The 25,000-nt window shown below is 36.2% G+C and overlaps 1 protein-coding gene across 1 annotated transcript in view; it reads right to left on the bottom strand.

The window, feature by feature from the left end:
* The window catches only part of LOC138853703 (uncharacterized), a 193,985-nt gene that overhangs the window by 85,650 nt on the left and 83,335 nt on the right, over nt 1-25,000 (bottom strand). The window contains exons 3-4 of the mRNA XM_070091940.1: nt 23,247-23,379; nt 20,188-20,241 (exon numbers count right to left, since the gene is read on the bottom strand). Coding sequence (XP_069948041.1) covers nt 20,188-20,241; nt 23,247-23,379 — 187 coding nt within the window. The remainder of the gene's footprint in view (nt 1-20,187; nt 20,242-23,246; nt 23,380-25,000) is intronic.

Here is a 25,000-nt window from a genome sequence, read left to right as displayed (position 1 = left end):
AGTTTACTGCCTCTTTTCTGTCTCATTTTTTAAAAATGGGAACTACATTTGCCGTGTTCCATACCTCAGGTAGTTGCCCAGTTTCCAGGGACGTGTTGAAGATTGTGGTAAGTGGCACATTCAACATATCCGCTCCCTCTCTAAGGACCCACGGGGAGAGGTTGTCCGGTCCCATTGCCTTTGAGGTATCGATGTCCCTTAGCAGTTTATTCACCTCCTCCTCATCTGTATGTATGTCATCCAACACTTGTTGGTATATTCCTTGCTGGTGTCCCCTCTGGTCTGTCCCCCGAGAGGCCTTCCTGTCCCCACTGTAAATACTTCCTTAAATCTCATGTTGAGCTCCTCACGTACCTCTTGATCTTTTCTTGTGAGTTCTCCACCTTCTTTCCTCAGTCTTATCACCTGGTCTTTGACTGTTGTCTTCCTTCTAATGTGGCTATACAGCAGTTTCGGGTCAGACTTGACTTTCGATGCTATGTCATTTTCGTACTGTCGCTGGGCCTCCCTCCTTATCTGTGCATACTCGCTTCTGGCTCTTCTACTAATCTCCTTATTTTCCTGGGTCCTTTGCCTCCTGTACCTTTTCCATTCTCTGGTGCACTTAGTTTTTTCCTCCCTAAACCTTCGGGTAAACCAAGGACTCGCTTTGGTCTTCTTATTATTTCTGTTTCCCTTGGGAACAAACTTTTCCTCTGCCTCCTTGCACTTTGTTGCTACATATTCCATCATCTCGTTTACTGATTTTCCTACCAGGTCTCTGTCCCACTGAACCTCCTGCAGGAAGTTCCTCATACCTGTGTAGTCCCCCCTTTTGTAGTTTGGCTTTTGCCATTCAGTTCGTGTTTCGTTCTTCACTTGTAACTCTACTATATAATCAAAACCCAGAACCACGTGATCGCTAGCTCCATGGGGCCTCTCGTAAGTGATGTCCTCAAAGTCCGAACTACTCAGGGTGAACACAAGATCCAGTCTTGCTGGTTCATCCTCCCCTCTCTCTCTGGTTGTGTCCCTGACATGTTGATGCATGAGGTTTTCAAGTACCACATCCATCATCTTGGCTCTCCATGTTTCGGGACCCCCATGTGGCTCCAGGTGTGTGTGTGTGTGTGTGTGTGTGTGTGTGTGTGTGTGTGTGTGTGTGTGTGTGTGTGTGTGTGTGTGTGTGTGTGTGTGTGTGTGTGTGGGTGTGTGTGTGTGTGCGTGTATGTATGTATTAGTTTGTGAATACGTATTACTGTTTGTGATTGTGTATTAGTGTAGGTGTTTGTGTGTTTGTGAGAGAGTGGGTGTGTATGCATGCGTGTTGTGTGTGTGTGTGTGTGTGTGTGTGTGTGTGTGTGTGTGTGTGTGTAAGCATTTGCGTGTGTTCACATATGCACTTTTTTTGTGTTTGTGAGTGACTGTGTTTGCATGTATGTGTGTGTGTGTGTGTTATTTGTGTGTGTGCACGCTTGGGGGTGTGTGTACCCGTACCTGTGTGCATTAGGGTGGATGTGCGTGTGTTTGTGTGTGCGTGTGTTGCGTGTGTGAGGGTAGGGTGGACACGTTCATGTATCATTTGATCCATTGCTCAGAACGCACCCTTTTCTGGCTCTATTTCCATTTCGTATATTCTAACATATTCCCTATTCTCTAGTTAATATATACTTGCCCTGCTGACTGCTAAACTACACACTATTGAACACGTAATCTTCTAAAAAAAAACTGTATAATCGCCCTGACTGCTCGTTATTTAGTGTGTCTATACTAAGGTACTAATTACTCTATAGCTTGTTCTCAAGGCAAGGGAAGAGTGAACTTATCACATCCAGCTATGGCAGGTTGCCTAAAGGTTACACTGACCTAAATTGCTTCCACGTATAAGTGAGTTACTTGTGTCTGGCAGCGATGATCTCGTCAGCCCTTTTATTTCTGCTGAGTATCGTCTTCACGTCGTTCAGTTCCACGGCATGTGTCTCGCTACTTTTACTCCACTTGTAACTCACAACACTACCAAGATATTCACATCTCACTGTCTAGAACTCTAGATGATCATACTTCTTTCCTTATTTTACAGTGACAAACCTTGCTGTTGGCAACACCGAAATGCCCGAGGTTGATGCCTAATGGCTGCTATTTCTTAAAATGTTTATTTTTTTTTATCCTGCTCACTTTCTAAGCTAATTTGTCGTTGTTTACGACCATCACTAACCGGATATTCGCATTTATTTCTTTGTTGTACGTTCACACTTTATCCTGTTGATATTGCTGTAATTATGATTCACATCTATCAACACCAGGCGCATGTCACTGTGCCTAGTTGCCAAATACGCATTCACCGAGGAGGTTATTTATATAATATGTGCCTCTGGCGATATGTTATGCACTTTTTTTTTTTTTTTAATTCATTTTAAGCGCTTAACCCATGTGGGTCATTCAGCGCAAGACGTGGTGAAGGCTTGATCCTCCGTCTACTGAGCGCCTGACAGACGTGCTTCCTATTTGTACTCACCTATCCTTATGTTATGCACTATGAATACTATAAGCTCCTTCTAATTTGCCGACTTCTGCAGCCTCTGTTCCTATAGACAGTACTCACTGTCAAAAATTATATTTTTGTTCTATAATCATATGTTGGGCATGAATTCCGGTAGCCATTTTTGTGACCAAAACTGCATTTTTTTTCAGTGTTCAGTTTCAGCTTTCATGGCAAGGAGATCAATCACTATGTTGGCGTTGACACAGTGCTCCAGCGTGACAAAGACTCAACACTACACAGTGACACAGTGACCCTGTAGGTATCCTCTATGACTCGACCAAATTCTTTAAATCGCATCCGAAATGCAAGGGGATAAAATACAACCCTCGGTCTTTCTAAAAAATAGTGAGTTTTTTTCCTTTGTCTTCAAATCGGAAGCTGCAGTGCATTTTTCAGGCAAATTGTAAAATTCATCACATGTCAGAAACGCGTATCGAGTGTCGATTGTCCACCGAACGATTTTGTCTTATTCAACTTCCTACATTTACATCTTTTTAAACTCTTTCCACTACCACAACCTTCAAACAGGAGCTCCCTGACGTTTTCAACTGCTCTTTATCCAAGGAATTGGAGCTTCTCTCCTTTTCCTCCTCTCGAACCACATGGCCTCTCATTTCTCAGTCGCTGTATGATATATCAATCTCGAGTCCATTGACAACATACATTCTAAACGTTCATTTTTCTTAGTTTCCGTTAGCTAAAGTTAAATTAAGTTAAGCAATACAGATTGACGATTATTAACCTATATTTTCGTATAATTACCTGACAGTAACGAAGGAGGTGTAGGCCAAGCAGCGCTCGGGAATATTGCCAGATATCCAGAATGCATTCTCTCAAATAATAATAATAATAATAATAATAATAATAATAATAATAATAATAATAATAATAATAATAATAATAATAATAATAATAATAATAACATTACAGGAGAACTTGAGAAAAATCCTTCCACTGTAATCCATGCATGTGTTAAGAGGCGACTGAAATGCGGGGAGGAAGGGGCTAGTACGATATACAGAAATTCTACGTGATTTTTTTTTTAAAATAAGTGAAATATAAAAAAAAAATACAAAGTGTATAAAGAAGAAAAGCTTTCGTTTCTTCTCTTTCGAGTCACCTGTCTTGGTGACTCGGCCGATGTGTTAATAATAATATTAGAATTAATAATAGTAATAATAATAAAGATTTAATAATAATGATAATAATAATAATAATAATAATAATAATAATAATAATAATAATAATAATAATAATAATAATAATAATAATAATAAAAGTAATGATAATAATAATAACACTGATCAACAAAATAATTCGCTGCCAAAGATATTTAAAGGTATTAACGGTATATTGGGGTTGCTAATTTCGAAAATGTCAGTAGGTTTTGCAAAATGGCTCTAGTTTGCTAGATATTACATACCAACCCTCAATTAACAGCGAACTTAACCATAACGCGAGCGCGCGCGCGCGTGTATATATAAGATCTAAGACCCTCCGTATTGCAGTGGCTCTGCGCCTTGCTGCCCCAATTCACACAGAATATATGTGTATTTGCGGCAAAGCGCAAGCAGGCCAATACAGTCTACATGGTCTTAACTGTTCCAAAACCAAGGGCTGGCATACAAGACACAATGAGGTCAACGACATCATAAAGAGAACCCTCGCTACAACTGGATGCCCAGCCGAGAGGGAGCCCCGATCACTAGCAGCCAACAATACCCAAACCCAGCAAACCGCCCCGACGGGATCACCATCTATCCTTGGAAGAATGGCAAGCTCTTAGCATGGGACTATACCTGTGTCCACACTGGCTGGCACCTATATCCATCACAGTGTGGGGCGACAGGGAGGAGCTGCTGACCACAGGGAGGAGTACAAGATCAGCAAGTACAGGGACATAAGCCAACAGTATCAATTTGTCCCAGTGGGATCAGAGACCTTGGGATCATGGGGAAAAAATGCCACACGTTTCCTTAAAGAATTGAGTTCCAGACTCATCGACACCACCAGGGACCCAAGGGCAGCCGCTTTCATGTTCCAGCGCCTCAGCGTGGCCATCCAGAGGGGAAATGCTTGCTGCATACTTGGCTCGCGTCCAGCCTCGGAGGAGCTGGAGGAAATTTATGATCTTTGATACATTGTGCCATTGTATTCATGTTTATGTTTTTTTTGTAAATGCATTCTGTTTATTAATAAATGTTCGCATAGAATATAAAATATATAGGGGGTGGTAGGAGAAGAAAATATTCAAACAGCTCCGGGGAGAACCTTGAGTTTTCTCTGAAGTACGTTTATTGTCTTCTCTGAGGATGAGGGTCCCCATTCCAGCTATAGAGGTGGTACTTCCCTATATAATATATACATATATATATATATATATATATATATATATATATATATATATATATATATATATATATATATATATATATATATATATATATATACATACATATATATATATATATATATATATATATATATATATATATATATATATATATATATATATATATACATATATATATATATATATATATATATATATATATATATGTATATATACATATACATATACATATATATGTCTTGCCCAATATGTAAAACTGGTCAATTAGCAAGAACTCATTTAAAATTAAGTTCTTTCTGAAATTTTCTCTTATAAGTTTAAAGATATATTTTTTTTGATTACTGTTAATGTAAAAAATTTTAATTTTGCACCAAAAGGAACTTACAAAACTTACCTAACCTTATTATAACAAGAACAATTTATTTTAGCCTATCCCAACTAAATATATTTTAGATTTGTTTACAATAATTTAATACTAAACAAACACAATCAAATATATTTGTTCCATTAGGTTCAGAATGATTTTGGCGAAATTATTGCATATACAAATTTTCACTTGTTTTATATGGCAAGATGAGCGCTGTTATTTAAGCCAAGATCGCAAGTTCTACCTATTCGGCACGACATATATATATATGCAATAAGATCACAGTAAACAGGTGATTTCAGAATATGCAAAACAACCACTCTGAAAGAATAGAGAAATTGCAAGCGCTTTCGTGACTACTCACATTATCAAGGAACTATGATAGTTCCTTGATAATGTGAGTAGTCACGAAAGCGCTTGGAATTTCTCTATTCTTTCAGAGTGGTTGTTTTGCATATATATATATATATATATATATATATATATATATATATATATATATATATATATATATATATATATATATATATATATATATATATATATATATATATATGTATATATATATATATATATATATACATACATATATATATATATATATATATATATATATATATATATATATATATATATATATATATATATATATATATATATATATGTATATATATATATATATATATATATATATATATATATATATATATATATATATATATATATATATATATATATATATATATATATATATATATATATATATATACATTATTTTACTATGTTAATTTGTTATTATAATGAATGAATATGAATGATTTGACTTTTACACGATCTAAAAAACCATTTCAATGCGATATGTACGTTAGCCCCGCCTGTTCAATATATTTTTCACATCTTTTATGATTTTCAGTGGGATACCAAATTTATCCAAATCTAGAGCCAATCCAACAAAACAGATTAAGTATTCGCAATCAGCATCACAACCATACCCTAAAATCTGTGTAATGTCATCGCCTAGAAAAAGAGTGTTGACCAGAGTTAAACATAATAATAATAATAATAATAATAATAATAATAATAATAATAATAATAATAATAATAATAATAATAATAATAATAATAATATAATAACAACAACAACAATAATAATAATAATAATAATAATAATAATAATAATAATAATAATAATAATAATAATAATAATAATTAATAGGCTGTTGCGTTATGTCATCACACCAACCACAAAAGTCATCCATATTAAAATTCATCATAAATATATCATAAAATTTCACTTAAATTCGATTGCATTTAAATGAAAATATAATTAACAGTCTATTAATGAAATTATCTAATAAATACACTGATGACAGTTATTAGAGCCTTGCTACTTACGTCATGTGATCCAACACCATATTATGTGATTCAATGCTATTCTATGGTATCAGTCACTTTCGTGATTCTACTGCATTCTATGGTATCAACCACTTACATAGATCAATACCGTTCTGTGGTATCAGCCACTTATATGATTCAACACCATTCTATGGTACCAGCCACTTCAGTGATTCAACACCACTTTGTGGTATCAGCCACTTATTATGTGATCGAACACCATTTTGTTATCTGTTATTTATTATATGATTCAATACTATATTATGTGATCAACTCCCATATATTATCTGAGAACTTATACGATTCAACACATATTTCCGTGATCAGTCATTTTATTATGTGATCCACCACCTTAGGTATCCAAAAACATTAGTATGTGATTCTTTATCTTATGGCATCAACTACCTCATTATGCAAACCACCCTATTAAATATTACACCACCTTTTGTGATCCACTACTTTACGTGATGCACGACTTTATGTAATCAGTCATCTCATGTGGCCTACAACCTTGGAATGTGATTCTCCAACTTACTGAGGAATCCCCCACATAATGAAATCTACCTCCATGTTATGTGATACAGCTCCTTGTTATTTTACGATTCAATACCAGAAGTGAATCGACATATTATTATTATTATTTTTTATATTAATAATAGTGGTATTATCAATAATTTTATGTTATTCAACACCTTATTATGTGAACCAACACTTTATTTTGTTTCCTACATGTGCTTATGTGATCCGTTACCTTATTTTCTTATGAGATCCATTACCTTATGAAGCGACTCACCTCTATTATGTAGGACAAAAAAGACATTTAATCTTCCACACCCTCGTAAGTGGCAATAAAATATTACATATATATATATATATATATATATATATATATATATATATATATATATATATATATATATATATATATACATATATATATATATATATATATATATATATATATATATATATATATATATATATATATATATATATATATATATATATATATATATATATATATATATATACATATATATATATATATATATATATATATATATATATATATATATATATATATATATATATATATATATATATATATATATATATATATATATATAATATATATATATATAATATATATATATATATATATATATATATATATATATATATATATATATATATATATATATATGTATATATACATATATATATATATATATATATATATATATATATATATATATATATATAAATATACATAAATATATACATATATATATATATATATATATATATATATATACATATATATATACATATATATATATATATATATATATATATATACATATACATATATATATATATATATATATATATATATATATATATATATATACGTATATATATATATATATATATATATATATATATATATATATATATATAAACCATACCCCCGGCCGGGATTGAACCCGCGGTCATAGAGTCTCAAAACTCCAGCCCGTCGCGCTAACCACTAGACCAGCTAGCCACAATAAGATTCATCCAACTAGGTATATTTCTACACCATAGGAAGGTTAGCACAGGCACCTCTGTGACCACAAATGCAAGTTTTTACAGACGAATCTCCAGCTAGCGTGGCCGTGACGAACTCTAGCTCAAGTCCCTTCACTGCCGTCAACATGAGTCACGAAATCGTAATGACACGATTGCATTACGATTTCTTAAGTCATGTTGACGGCAGTGAAGGGACTTGAGCTAGAGTTCGTCACGGCCACGCTAGCTGGAGATTCGTCTGTAAAAACTTGCATTTGTGGTCACAGAGGTGCCTGTGCTAACCTTCCTATGGTGTAGAAATATACCTAGTTGGATGAATCTTATTGTGGCTAGCTGGTCTAGTGGTTAGCGCGACGGGCTGGAGTTTTGAGACTCTATGACCGCGGGTTCAATCCCGGCCGGGGGTATGGTTTATTTGCAATCGTGTCATTACGATTTCTTAAGTCATGTTGACGGCAGTGAAGGGACTTGAGCTAGAGTTCGTCACGGCCACGCTAGCTGGAGATTCGTCTGTAAAAACTTGCATTTGTGGTCACAGAGGTGCCTGTGCTAACCTTCCTATGGTGTAGAAATATACCTAGTTGGATGAATCTTATTGTGGCTAGCTGGTCTAGTGGTTAGCGCGACGGGCTGGAGTTTTGAGACTCTATGACCGCGGGTTCAATCCCGGCCGGGGGTATGGTTTATTTGCAATCGTGTCATTACGATTTCTTAAGTCAAGTTATATATATATATATATATATATATATATATATATATATATATATATATATATATATATATATATATATATATATATGTCGTGCCGAATAGGCAGAACTTGCGATCTTGGCTTAAATAGCAACGCTCATCTTGAGATATAGGACAAGTGAAAATTTGTGTATGCAATAATTTCGCCAAAATCATTCTGAACCTAACGAAAAAAAATATATTTCACTGTGTTTGTTTAGTATTAAATTACTGTAAACAAATCTAAAATATATTTAGTTGGATTAGGCTAAAATAAATTGTTCTTGTCATAATAAGGTTAGGTAAGTTTTCAAAGATTCTTTTGGAGCAAAATTAAAAATTTTTACATTAACATTAATGAAAATAATATATCTTTAAACGTATAAGAGAAAATTTTAGAAAGGACTTAATTTTAAATGAGTTCTTGCTAATTGACCAGTTTTACATATTCGGCACGATATGTATATATATATATATATATATATATATATATATATATATATATATATATATATAATATATATATATATATATATATATATATATATATATATATATATATATATATATATATCTGGAGTTTATCTGGAGAGAGTTCCGGGGGTCAACGCCTCCGCGGCCCGGTCTGTGACCAGGCCTCCTTAGGTCAGTGTCCCAGGATGCGACCCACACCAGTCGACTAACACCCAGGTACCCATTTTACTGATGGGGAACATAGACAACAGGTGGAAAGAAACACGTCCAATGTTTCTACTCTGGCTGGGAATCGAACCCAGGCCCTCGCCGTGTGAAGCGAGAGCATTAACCACCAGGCCACCAGAGCCTATATATATATATATGCAAAACAACCACTCTGAAAGAATAGAGAAATTCCAAGCGCTTTCGTGACTACTCACATTATCAAGGAACTATGAAAGTAAAGCATCAAAGGAAGGCATATAAGGGGTCTGGCCAACACCTCACTATCAGATCCCACAACGGTTAAACACCTGACGCGCGCCGGCCCAACTGGACAGGTCCTTTGCACAACCCACCAACAAACTATTCTACCCAAGAAAATTTTAAAAATTATTATTTGTCCAGTGTATTATTAAATTATTCCTAAATTCTATTAATTATAAATGGATCTAATTTATATAAACCAAAGGAAATATTCATATTATTGTCGAAACTGCTTTTTATGAAACAAGATTCAATTATATTCCTGTCGACCATGGACTTGCTTGATACTACTTTCTCAACTTTTTGAAAATCAATTGGATGGTTAAAATTTCTTACATGAATAAATAGAGCATTGGAATCTTGTCCAGTTCTAATGCTATATTTATGTTGTTTTAATCTTAGTTCGAGATTTTTACCAGTTTGACCGTGATAAACTTCATTTCAAATTTTACAAGGAATCTTACAGACACATCCATCAGCATTTTGGGGGGAATTCTTTATCAAAAGTTTTTTTTACTGTATCAAGATTTTTTAATACAAATTTAATAAAAGTCTGATGAAGAGAAGGCATATCAACCAAGTTTTCATGGTAAGGGAGAACCAACATATTTTTAGTTAAATAAGGCTGGTTCTCCCTTTTTGGATTGTATAAAAGTATTTCTAGCAACTTTAAAAGATTTATCAATTACATTTCTTGGGTATTTTAAATCATTACCTATTTCATAAATTTTGGATATTTCCTCATCTATAAACTCTGGACTACAAATTCGTAAAGATCTCAAAAACATTGATGAGAAAACAGACAGTTTGACTCTATCTTGATGCGAAGAATAATAGTGGACATAGGAACAGTTATTTGTAGGTTTTCTGTAAATTTTAAATTTGAATTCATTATTACTCTTAATAATTAAAACATCTAGAAAAGGCAATCAGTTATTTTCTTCAAACTCAATAGTAAAGTTTATAGAATGGGCTAAGCTATTTAATTTTCCAAGGAAATGGTGTATATCTACATTTTTGGGCATAAGACACAAAATATCATCAACATATCTGAACCATTTAGCTCTATTAGGGAGGATTGTTTTAAGTAACCTTGTTTCAAAAAATTCCATGTATAGGTTACTAAGAACAGGTGAAAGCGGATTTCCCATTGCCATACCAAACTTCTGAGTTCATTCAAAATATTGAGTGCATTCAAAATATTGAGAAACAAAAAATACTCTTTTAATCAGGCCATTCCATCAGAATGGAAACACAGTATGTTGGATCATTGCTATAATAAACTCAGAAGAATTTGTAATGAACTCAAAAACAAACTACAAAGAAAATTAGACATTTTAATTGATTTTAGTGATTGAAGAAAGCATGATAATAACAATTTTGTAATTAACTTATCAGATGAAATTTTAGAAAAAAATACAACTGCTGCTCTAGGTTTTGGCCTAAGTTTTGCAACTTCAAAAAAACTTAATAATGTTGAAATTGCAAAAGCCTTTTGAAACTTTGAAAAATTTTCTGATTTATCTTCTGATGAAATTAATATTAGTAAAGGAATGGTATATAGCTCTATGTTAAAACAAAACATTCCCAATTGCCCTCAAAGATTCTTTAAGTCTTATGATACACTTAATAACAATAAAAATTTGCGCCTTACTAAAGCAGACAAAATAATTGCAATAGTAATTATGAAAGAAAGTGATTACCAAGAAAAAATGAATAATCTCTTAGATGATACTGAAACCTATTCTAAACTTAGAAAAAATCCCCGAGAAACCGTTAACAGCAATTTCAATAAAACAATAAAACTTCTACTGAAAGGCAAAGATGAATTAGTCAGACAATTTACTTCCACTAATCCATCTTTACCTTACATGTATGGACTAATAAAAACACACAAACCAGGGAATCCAGTCAAACCAATTATTAGCTCCATAGGGTCAGTTTCATATAAATTATCCAAATGGCTTGTTGATATTTTGAGCCCTATTGTTGGCAAAATTTATTACGGTCAAACTGGTAAAAATCTCGAACTAAGATTAAAACAACATAAATATAGCATTAGAACTGGACAAGATTCCAATGCTCTATTTATTCATGTAAGAGATTTTAACCATCCAATTGATTTTCAAAAAGTTGAGAAAGTAGTATCAAGCAAGTCCATGGTCGACAGGAATATAATTGAATCTTGTTTCATAAAAAGCAGTTTTGACAATAATATGAATATTTCCTTTGGTTTATATAAATTAGATCCATTTATAATTAATAGAATTTGGGTAGAATTTAATAATACACTGGACAAATAAATAGCTTGGGGGTGAGTTTTGCAAAGGACCTGTCCAAGGTGGCTCGCCGCGCGTCACGTGTTTAACCGTTGTGGGATCTGATAGTGAGGTGCTGGCCGACCCCTTATATAGCTTCCTTGGATGCTTCACTTTCATAGTTCCTTGATAATGTGAGTAGTCACGAAAGCGCTTGGAATTTCTCTATTCTTTCAGAGTGGTTGTTTTGCATATTTTGAAATCACCTGTTTACTGTGATCTTATTGCATATATATATATATATATATATATATATATATATATATATATATATATATATATATATATATATATATATATATATATATATATATATATAAATACGCATATTTATATATATACTATATAAATATGCTATTGGGCCGTGCGGACGTGCTGCGCAGTAGCTCCTGATTGAGTTGGCATTTGCGCAGTGTTGACGTGTACTTGGCTCTGTGAAGACCTGTTTGCGCGCTCTCTAGAATTGAAGCAAGATGCCCTCCATCGAGCAACTTTACCAACAGCTTAAGGAAGAATTGAGGTTGGCGAATTTGGAAATTCGGCGATTGACCGAGGAGAACAAGAAGATTCGTAGTAGTCCTCCTGTTTTGAGCCCTCAGGTCAAGAAGGGAAACTGGTCAGTGGCTGGACAGCAGGGAAAGAAGTTGACGATCAAGAAGACGAATGGAAAGGTAGAAACGATGAAGAAGAAAGAGACTGCCGTGGAAACTGTTGTGGAAACATCCAATACATTCTCAGTGCTACCCGACGAATGTGAGTTGACTACTGGGAACGACACGACGAAAGACATTAAGGAAGGTAAGAATATTGTTGTTGTTGGGGATAGCCAAGTTAGGTATATGGATAGGGCGTTCTGCTTGAAGGACAGGAGTAGGAGACAGAGAGTTTGCTTTCCTGGGGCTGGGATGGAGGATATTGTTAGCCGTCTGGATGACATCATGAGAGGTAATGGGAGCAATCCTATTATCTGTCTCAGTGCTGGAGGCAACGATGTTGGCAGACGTAGGAGTGAGGACCTGATTAGCAGGTATAGGTCAGCAATAGAAATAATTAGAAGTAAGGGTGGGAACCCTCTCATATGTGGTATTTTGCCAAGGAGGGGAGTTGGAAGTGAATGGTTGTCCAGGGCAATTGGTGTCAATTGCTGGCTGGACAAATACTGTAAGGAAAATGCGGTAACATTCATTGACAACTGGGACCTCTTCTATGGCAGAAATGACATGTATGCTAGGGATGGGGTTCACTTATCTAGGTGTGGGGTGGGAGCACTGGCAACTGCAGTGGAGGGAGCAGTTAGGACTTTAAACTAGGAATAGTTAGTGGTATGGGTTTTGGCAGGAAAACAGTGAAGTCCCAGTGTAGTAATATTACGAGTTCTAGGGGAACTAGTAATAATAAGAACGAGATAGATATTGAAAAGCCAGGGACCTTGGGTGATAAGGACGGTAATAGGTTTAGTAGAAAAATAGAAATGAGCAGGAAGGGTAAAGAGAAAGGAGAGTCTTTCAATGTTTATTATGCTAATTGCCGTAGTGCTAGGAATAAGATGGACGAGTTGAGATTAGTTGCTAGTGTAGGTAACATTGATGTATTTGCCTTAACTGAGACGTGGTTTAATTCAAAAAGTCGGGACATGCCTGCGGAATGTCATATTCAGGGTTTTAAATTGTTCCAAGAAGATAGAAGTATTGGGAGGGGGGGTGGGGTGGCATTGTATGTCCGAGATCGCTTGAACTGTTGCATAAAAACGGGTATTAAGTCTGAAGTAACACATACAGAGTCTGTTTGGATAGAATTTTCAGAGGGGCATGAAAAACTGATTTTAGGAGTGATATACCGTCCCCCTAACTTAGATAGGGACCAAGGGAAACTACTATGGGAGGAAATTGTTAAGGCCACAAGGCACGATAATGTAGTAATTCTAGGAGACTTTAACTTTAGTCATGTTGATTGGAATTTCTTGACTGGGAATTTAGAATCGTACGACTTCTTAGAAGTATTTCAGGATTGTTTTTTGAAGCAGTTTGTGACAGAACCTACAAGGGGAAATAACCTGCTTGACTTAGTTATGGCAAACAATGAATCCCTTGTTAATAATTTAGAAATTTCAGAGGAACTGGGTGCTAGCGACCACAAATCAATTACATTTAGCATTGAATGGAAGTACGATAGTAGCGATAACTCAGTAACAGTCCCAGATTTTCGCTTAGCAGATTACGATGGGCTTAGAGAACACTTATCATCTGTTGACTGGGGTAACGAAGAGAGCTATCAATATGACAGTTTTCTGAACACTATACATGCTGCTCAAAGAGCGTTTATCCCATATAAAGAAATTAGATCAAATAGAAATGACCCAAAATGGATGAATAATAGGCTCAAATATCTACTAGGGCATAAGAAAGGAATTTATAGGCGTATCAAAAGAGGTGAGGGTCATCTTATGAATCAGTATATTGACATTAAGAGGGACATTAAAAAGGGGATAAGAAAAGCTAAAAGGGACTATGAAATTAAAGTTGCTAGGGATTCTAAAACTAACCCAAAAAGTTTTTTCCAGGTCTATAGAACAAAAGTTAGAGATAAGATAGGTCCCCTTAAAAATAACTATGGGCACCTTACTGACAATGAGAATGAAATGTGCTTGATTTTAAATAATTATTTTCTCTCAGTTTTTACACAGGAAGACACTAACAATATTCCAGTAATTAATTTTTACAGTGGGCTAGAAGAAGATAAATTATGTAACATCACAGTCACTAGTGAGATGGTTGTGAGGCAGATAGACAGACTGAAGCAAAATAAGTCACCGGGTCCTGATGAGGTTTTTTCAAGGGTTCTTAAGGAATGCAAAATGGAACTCTGTGAACCATTAACTAATATTTTTAATTTATCTCTTCAAACAGGTGTAGTGTCTGATATGTGGAAGATGGCTAATGTAACTCCTATTTTTAAAACAGGGGACAAGTCGTTACCGTCAAATTACCGCCCAATAAGCCTGACCTCAATTGTAGGCAAATTACTAGAGTCAATTATAGCTGAGATTATAAGAAGCCATCTCGATAAGCATAGCTTGATTAATGATACTCAGCATGGATTCACAAGAGGCCGGTCTTGTCTAACTAATTTATTAACTTTCTTCAGTAAAGCTTTTGAGGCTGTTGACCACAATAAAGAATTTGATATTATTTACTTAGATTTTAGTAAGGCTTTTGATAGAGTTCCGCACCATAGACTGTTAAAGAAAGTGGCAGCTCATGGCATTGGGGGAAAAGTGCTCTCGTGGATCGAGTCATGGCTCACTGACAGGAAGCAGAGAGTGTCCATAAATGGGGTTAAATCCGAGTGGGGATCTGTAACAAGTGGCGTTCCACAGGGATCAGTCTTGGGCCCGTTGTTGTTTATAATATATATCAATGATCTTGATGAGGGAATTACTAGTGATATGAGCAAATTCGCCGATGACACAAAGATAGGTAGGATAATTGATTCAAACGTAGATGTTAGGGAACTTCAGGAGGATTTAAACAAACTCTATTCTTGGTCAGAAAAGTGGCAGATGCAGTTCAATGTAGATAAGTGCAAGGTTCTGAAGCTTGGGAGTGCCCATAACCCTAGTACTTATAAATTAAATGATGTAGAACTTAGCCATACAGATTGCGAAAAGGACTTGGGGGTTATGGTGAGCAGCAACCTTAAACCAAGACAGCAATGCCTAAGCGTACGTAATAAGGCAAATAGATTACTGGGATTTATATCAAGAAGTGTAAGCAACAGAAGTCCAGAGGTCATACTGCAGCTTTATACATCATTAGTAAGGCCTCACCTTGATTATGCAGCTCAGTTTTGGTCTCCGTATTACAAAATGGACATAAATTCGTTAGAAAACATTCAGCGTAGGATGACTAAATTAATACATAGCATCAGAAATCTTCCTTATGAAGAAAGATTGAAGACTCTTAAGTTACATTCACTTGTTAGACGAAGAATGAGGGGAGACCTGATCGAAGTGTATAAGTGGAAGATAGGTATTAATAAAGGGGATATTAATAAGGTCTTGAGGATGTCTCTCCAAGAGAGAACCCGCAGTAATGGATTTAAATTAGATAAGTTTAGATTTAGAAAGGACATAGGAAAGTATTGGTTTGGAAATAGGGTAGTTGATGAGTGGAACAGTCTACCTAGTTGGGTTATTGAGGCTAGGACTTTGGGTAGTTTCAAATCTAGGTTGGATAAGTACATGAGTGGGAGGGGTTGGATTTGAGTGGGACTTGCACATCAGAGCTTATTTCTTGGGTAACATTGAAAATTGGGTTGGGTAAATGTTTTGTTAGTGGGATGAATTGTAAAGGACCTGCCTAGTATGGGCCAGCAGGCCTCCTGCAGTGTTCCTCCTTTCTTATGTTCTTATGTTCTTATGTTCTTATATATGTATACATATATATATATATATATATATATATATATATATATATATATATATATATATATATATATATATATATATATATATATATATATATATATATATATATATATATATATATATATTTATATATACTTTAAGACCATCCCTTAGCTAGTGCTCCTAACTATGGTTATAAACTCTTACTGGGTGATGATAATGGTTAGACACCACCAGAGTCATAAATTTACAGTCCAAGAACCAAATTATACAAAAATGCTGTTTCCTTAAATCTGAAAGTTATGGGTCTTTTCACGGGATCGAAGCCACGACACATCATAGATATGCTCTACCTTCCTGTTGGAGAAGTTTCAGAGCATTTCCAATCAGATCTCACAAGATATTCCCATTTCTGTATCATTATTGGTGTTCCTGAGACAGTTTGGCCTCTATTTTGTTTTATTATGTGTTTTGGAAAAAAAAAAGTGAATGATTCAATCCCAATACTATTGATTGTTCCATGCCTTTTTTTTTTTTTTTTTTTTTTTTTTTTTTTTTTTTTTTTTTTTTTTTTTTAACAGGGCTGCAGTACGAAGTCGCTCTTGATGCAGCTGTCATACTGAATCCAAGACAATTTGGGTCAAGATCCCGCAAGGTTGCAGCCGCAGTCCATGCATTACGTGTATTGATACCTTACGTGACAAAAATCCCTGATCAAATTGGATGTAACAAATTCCATAATTCATTCATAGACGTTGTACTCATAGTCGGTGATGACAACTTTCCTACTCTTTATCGATTTATCCATTCTTGCTATAACAATGCCTCAAAACTTCTCTTAGGCGACCATGGAAATCGTCACCGAAGACTCGACTGACGAACTCAATATTTTCTTCTTGAACGTTGCCACACTAGCAGGTATCACATGGAGGGAACATTGGAGTCTCAATAAACCCTACGGAATGCGAACCGGTGAAATTCAACAAAAACAAAATCGACCAAGCCTCAGCTGCCTTGCAAGGAGTCAAGGTCGTTGATTCCACTCTTTCTGGTGCCCCACTTGGGTCTGTTGCCACACGTGTGATCTAGCAGAAAAATCGCTGTCCTCAAGCGGATGGAAACAATGATTAGTGACACTGCTGCTCGTGATGCCTACTACCTTTTCACTAGGTACCTACCTCTCGTGAAGCTCACTTATTTTCTTACGATGAACCTCATGCTTTGTTAGTTTCAGACTTCGAGAGAATGACTCCTTAATAATGTCCATGCTCTGAAAAACCCTGAAACTTTCCCAGATGAATCGCAGTGAGAGCAATTTACACTTCCAGTTAGAAGAATCGGACTAGGTATAAGCACAGCGTCTCAGACTAACTTGCCAGTATTCTCATCCTAATTCCAAGGAACCAAAGAGCTGGCGAAAGAAATTCTACCACAATATAAAGGCACTCAAGTAGGAGGTGGATGATCCCAGCTGTACCGGTCGCACTAATATATGGATTCCTTTTCTAAAAAGACCAATTAAAACGTTGGCCTGTAAGCAATCCAGTTGGGACAGTCATATCATCGAAAAAGCTACTTTAGTAATGTTAAAGGCTGCAAGCTCTGCAAGTGAAAGAGCTCACTTGAAGCTGTGAGCGCACTTCACTCTGCCGGTTTTGATTCAACAGTTGAATTCAGAAAAGAAATATATCATATTACAGTAGCTGGAACAGTATCGAAATAACTATTATTATTATTATTATTATTATTATTATTATTATTATTATTATTATTATTATTATTATTATTATTAATACGACTGCGACTACTATTATTTTTAGCATTACTACTAATACTATTATTATTATTATTATTATTATTATTATTATTACTATTATTATTATTATTATTATTATTAATATTATTATTACTACTACTACTACGACGACGACGACGACGACGACTACTACTACTGCAATTACTACTGCTACTAGTAGTACAACCACCACTACTACTACTATCACTACTACTATTATTACTACTTCTATCATTACTACTACTACTACTACTACTACTATTATTCACTTCTGTCTCCTCCCACTTCCCGTTCTGTCTTCTGTCTCTCTCTGCCTTGTTTTCGCTTCTACCACTGCTACTCCCTTATCACTACCACGGCTTCTACCTTTACTAATACTACTTCTGCCGCTAGTTTATGCCCTCCACCAACACCACTGCAATTACCTCTAATTCCACTACCATTATCTTTCCTTCTTTATTTGCCCCTCTCTCGAATATATTCTGACCTTTTTTCCTTTTCCCTTCAGTGTGACCTATCAAACTCAGACTGAAAGGTCGTCATTACTTACCCTCTCCAGTAAGTTAATTATTGGTGTATTTCTTTATGGTTTCCATTTCTGTGATTACAACATGTCAAGACCTACAGTAGCATTGTATTGCTGTGGTTCTTCGTTTTGCTGCATCTGTTAACACTGAGACTGAGTACAAGGGTATGTGTTGCTAAATGGTAGCCGACAACTCACTCATGCTTTGCTGCTTGAGTGACAACTCACTCGTGCCTCGCTGGCAGAGTGACAACTCACTAATACTTCGCTGGCAGAGTGACAACTCACTAATACTTCGCTGGCAGAGTGACAACTCACTAATACTTCGCTGGCAGAGTGACAACTCACTAATACTTCGCTGGCAGAGTGACAACTCACTAACACTTCGCTGGCAGAGTGACAACTCACTAATACTTCGCTGGCAGAGTGACAACTCACTAATACTTCGCTGGCAGAGTGACAACTCACTCATTCTTCGCTGGTAGAGTAGCATTTCACTCATTCCTCACTTGCAGAGTGAAAATTCACTCATTCCTCGCTGGTAGAATGACACCTTACTCGCTGGTAGAGTAGCAACTTACTAATGCCTCACTTGCAGAGTCACAACTCACTCATGCCTTGCTGGAAGAGTGACGACCCACTCATGACTCGCTGGCAGAGTGACGACTCACTCATGCCTCGCTGGCAGAGTGACAACTCACTCATACCTCGCTGGTAGTCACAACACACTCATTCCTCGCTGGAAGAGCGGCAACTCACACATGCCTCTCTCGCAGAGTGACAGCTCATTCATACCTCTCTGGTAGAGTCACAACTCACTCATGCCTCGCTATCAGGATAACCACTCACTCATTCCTCGCTAGTAGAGTGACAACTCACTCATGCCTCGCTATCAGGGTAACAACTCACTCATTCCTCGCTAGTAGAGTGACAACTCACTCATACCTCGCTATCAGGGTAACAACTCACTCATGCCTCACTTGCAGAGTAACAACTCACTCATGCCTCGTTATCAGTGTCAACACGCTCATGACTCGTTATCAGAGTGTCAACACGCTCATGACTCGTTATCAGAGTGTCAACACGCTCATGACTCGTTATCAGAGTGTCAACACGCTCATGACTCGTTGTCAGAGTGTCAACTCACTCATGCCTCGACACATAGTGAGAACACATAATCTCTGTCAGACTGACAACTCGCTCATGCCCGGCTGTCAGTGACATCACTGACAGCCACAGAGAGCAATACCTCAACATTACTTACTGTTGTCTGTCGTCTCAAGTTCATGTTTATAAAATGGATCGTCCATATTTTTATCTGAAAAAAGAAAAAAATGACACATAAAATTTATAACTTATTGTAGTTAATATTTTTTTAAAGTATAAAAATTGGAAGAGAAATAGTTTAAATCTTATATGGCTTAAATATGACACTAAAAACACGTGCGCTGTCTCGAGTGTTTGTATGTATGTGAGTGTGCTTGTGTACTCACCTAATTGTGGTTACAGGGGTCGAGACTCAGCTCCTGGTCCCGCCTCTTCACTGATCGCTACTAGGTTTCTCTCTCTCTCTCTCTCTGTCTCTCTCTCTCTCTCTCTCTCTCTCTCTCTCTCTCTCTCTCTCTCTCTCTCTCTCTCTCTCTCTCTCTCTCTCTCTCTGCTCCCTGAACTTTGTCATACCTCGTCTTAAAGCTATGCATGGTTCCTGCCTCAACTACATCACTTGCTAGGCTATTCCACTTCCTGATAACTCTATGACTGAAGAAATACTTCCTAACATCCCTGTGACTCATCTGAGTCTTCAACTTCCAACTGTGACCCCTTGTTTCTGTGTCCCTTCTTTGGAACATCGTGTCTCTGGCCACCTTATCTATTCCACCCAGTGTTTTGTATGTCGTTATCATGTCTCCCCTGACCCTCCTGTCCTCCAGTGTCGTCAGGCCGGTTCCAAACTGGTGCTGCATACTCCAGTATGGGCCTGACATACACAGTGTACAGTGTCTTGAACGATTCCTTACTAAGGTTTCGGAACACTATTCTCAGATATGCCAGCCGACCATATGCTGCAGCAGTTATCTGGTTGATGTGTTGCTTCCGGAGACGTGCTCGGTGTTATGCTCATCCCAGGAGGTTTGCAGTCTTTGTCCACCTAACCTATACTCTGACTGCGGTCTTCCTTGCCCTTCCCCCAATCTTCATGGCTTTGCATTTGGCGGGGTTGAATTCAAAAAGCCAGTTGCTGGACCACGTGTCCAGCCTGTCCCGGTCTCTTTGAAGTCCTGCCTGATCCTCATCTGATTTAATTCTCCTCATTAACTTCACGTGTGTGTGTGTGTGTGTGTGTGTGTGTGTGTGTGTGTGTGTGTGTGTGTGTGTGTGTGTGTGTGTGTGTGTGTGTGTGTGTGTGTGTGTGTGTGTGTGTGTGTGTGTGTGTGTGTGTGTGTGTGTGTGTGTGTGTGTGTGTGTGTGTGTGTGTGTGTGTGTGTGTGTGTGTGTGTGTGTGTGTGTGTGTGTGTGTGTGTGTGTATGTGCTTGTGCTTGTTTGTGTTTGTGTAATCACTCATTTACAATTACGTATTTGAAGGTTAAAAGGTCATAGTTACGTATGCTCGTGGTTTTCAGTCTTCAATACACTCTTTGTCTTCTTCCATATTCCAGAAGAACTTTCATTATCCTTTTTTTCCACAATTTACAAATTTGACCTCTTGTTATCCCATTCTTTCATGTTTTTTCATGACCTTACACGAGGTAATCACGTCTTCTCTTTTCGTCATGAGACATCATGGGCAGTTTTAATGTTTTCAGGTTTTCATTAAACTCATATTTGATCACTCCAAATATAATCAATCTATTCATCTCATGTCTCACTTCTGTCACCTTTTCGTAAGTCTTTGGTAAGTTTGTAAGACAAGCAGTGTCGTTTATGAACCCACTTCTTTCTCTTGGAGTTGCCAGTCTTCTGCTGATAAACTTGTCCATAACTTTGCATACTACAGTATGTATGTTGATGACACTAGTCTGTAGTTGAACTCTATTTACGGACTACCTTCTTAAAGACTGGTATTACATTTGGGTGACTCACACAGTGCTTCTCCCAAAGAACTCTGGGCCCATTGGCTTCGAGGTATCTAACTGGCACAATAGTTTCCTCATGTCTTTATCTGTCTTATTTATTGTGTCTGGCAATCGCTGTGTTCTCTTCAACTTTAGCTCTCTGGTATCATTTGTATTTTCTTCGAGAGTACCTCCTTAAGTTTATTGCTGAACTCCTCACATCCCTGTGAACTCTCCTCCCTCCTTCAACCTGATTAACTAGTTTCTTATTGTTTTCTTCTTCCATATGTGGTTGTATAGCATCTTAGGGTCGAATTCTGATTTCGACGATATGTCGTTTTCAAAATGTCATTGAGCCTTTCTTCTTACACGAATATTCGGTGCTTGATTTTCCACTTTTCTTTCCTGTTTTCCTTCATTCTTTGCTTCCTATGTCTTTCACATGCTCCAGCACTTTTAACTATTAACTCTCTGCGCCTCTGGGAGAACAATGGCTCACTCTATTCTTTCCATTGCTTACTTTGCTCCTGGGAATGAATTTTTCCTCTGCCTTTCGGCTCTTTCTGGCTACATATTCCATGACCCCGTTCGCTGTCTTACCATCTAGTTTTCTCTCTTACTGCAAAATTTCCGAGAATTTTTTAATTTCTTTGCATTCTTCTCTCCTGAAGTTTGGCTTCTCTCATACTGCCCGTGCCGTCACTCTTCAAATTTACTTCCACAAGTTATTCGGAAGTCAGGACCGTGAGCTCACTAGTACCGAAGGAGTTTCACATTCAATACACCCTAAGTCTCAATCACTCAGGGTGAATACAAGGTTTACACTTGTTAGGTCATCCCATCCCCGCCTCTCTCTCTCTCTCTCTCTCTCTCTCTCTCTCTCTCTCTCTTTCTCTCTCTCAATCTCTCTCTCTGGTTGCGTCCCAGCATGCTGTTGCATAAAGGTCTCCACTACCACCTACAACATCTTAGCCCAACAGGTTTCTGGACTTCTGTGTGGCTCTACCTGCTTTCCGTGTATTTTCCCTATGAATGAAGTCTCCCAAGACCAGCAGCTGTATTCATTCGGGCTCTTCTAACCATCCCCGCTATTGTTTCCAACATCCCTGTGCCTTAGTCATCGTATTCTTGCCTTAGCGCGCGCGTGTGTGTGCATGTGTGTGCGTGTTTGTCTTTAATATTAAATCCTACATTAATTAGTATTCAATTATAACAAGTGTTTCACACATAATTACAAGCTGAATATTACGCTCAGTGGCAGGTACAAACCCTTGACAATGAGGAGGACAGGTCTGGTGATCTTGGGGTCGGAGTTCACCTGACACTCATACCACCCTCCGTCACCCGGTTGTGCGAACTTAATGTGCAGTGTCCACTCGTCTGTGTTAACCGGGTGAAGAACCTGTTAAACAACACAAGTTAATAGCATTAATATTTCGCTAACACTACGACTGCATCATATATATACATATATATATATATATATATATATATATATATATATATATATATATATATATGTGTGTGTATATATATATATATATATATATATATATATATATATATATATATATATATATATATATATATATATATATATATATATATATATATATATATATATATATTATGCAAAACAACCGAAAGAATAGTGGAATTCCAAGCGCTTTCGTGACTACTCACATTATCAAGGAACTATGAAAGTAAAGCATCAAAGGAAGGTATATTAGGGGTCTAGCCAACACCTCACTATCAGATCCCACAACAATTAAACACCTGACGCGCGACTCATAAGAAAGCAGGCCCGCCGGCCCAACTAGACAGGTCCTTCACACAACCCACCAACAAACTATTCTACCCAAGAAATAAGAAATTTAAAAAATTATTATTTGTCCAGTGTATTATTAAATTCTTCCCAAATTCTATTAATTATAAATGGATCTAATTTATATAAACCAAAGGAAATGTTCATATTATTGTCTAAACTGCTTTTTATGAAACAAGATTCAATTATATTCCTGTCGACCATGGACTTGCTTGATACTACTTTCTCAACTTTTTGAAAATCAATTGGATGGTTAAAATCTCTTACATGAATAAATAGAGCATTGTGGTGAATGGTTTTCAAAACCGACAAGTTGAAGAATTGAGACACTTGTGCAACACATGGGAATCGTAATAAACTTTATCGCAAATTTTACAAGGAATCTTATAGACACATCCATCAGCATTTTGGGGGGAATTCTTTATCAAAAGCTTTTTTACTGTATCAAGATTTTTGAATACAACTTTAATATTAAAAGCCTTAAGAAGAGAAGGCATATCAACCAAGTTTTCATGGTAAGGTTGAACCAACATATTTTTAGTTGAATAAGGCTGGTTGTCCCTTTTTGGATTGTAAAAAGTATTTCTAGCAACTTTAAAAGATTTATCAATTACATTTCTTGGGTATTTCAAATCATTACCTACTTAATAAAAACACACAAACACACAAACCAGGGAATCCAGTCAGACCAATTATTAGCTCCATAGGGTAAGTTTCATATAAATTATCCAAATGGCTTGTTGATATTTTGAGCCCTATTGTTGGCAAAATTTCTAACTTTAATGTTAAAAACAACATAGATTTAGTTGATAAATTAAGCTCCTTGACTGACTTAAATGATTTTAAAATGGTTAGTTTTGATGTTATGTCCTTGTTTACGAAAGTTCCTGTTGATGATTTATTAAGTTTCTTATCCGAAGAACTGATTAACTATGATTCACCATTGCCAGTTCCTACTATCATTAAACTTATTAAACTTTGCATTGTTGTTGTAAAACTTGTATTTAATGATAAGTTTTACACTCAGAAGTTTGGTATGGCAATGGGAAATTCTCTTTCACCTGTTCTTAGTAATCTATACATGGAATTTTTTGAAACAAGGCTGCTTAACACAATCCTCCCTAATAGAGCTAAATGGTTCAGATATGTTGATAATATTTTGTGTCTTATGCTAAAAATGTAGATATACACCATTTCC

Source organism: Cherax quadricarinatus, chromosome 37 (genome assembly GCF_038502225.1).
Source record: "Cherax quadricarinatus isolate ZL_2023a chromosome 37, ASM3850222v1, whole genome shotgun sequence".
In the NCBI taxonomy this organism is placed as follows: Eukaryota; Metazoa; Arthropoda; class Malacostraca; order Decapoda; family Parastacidae; genus Cherax; species Cherax quadricarinatus.
This window is presented reverse-complemented; position numbering and strand designations above follow the sequence as displayed.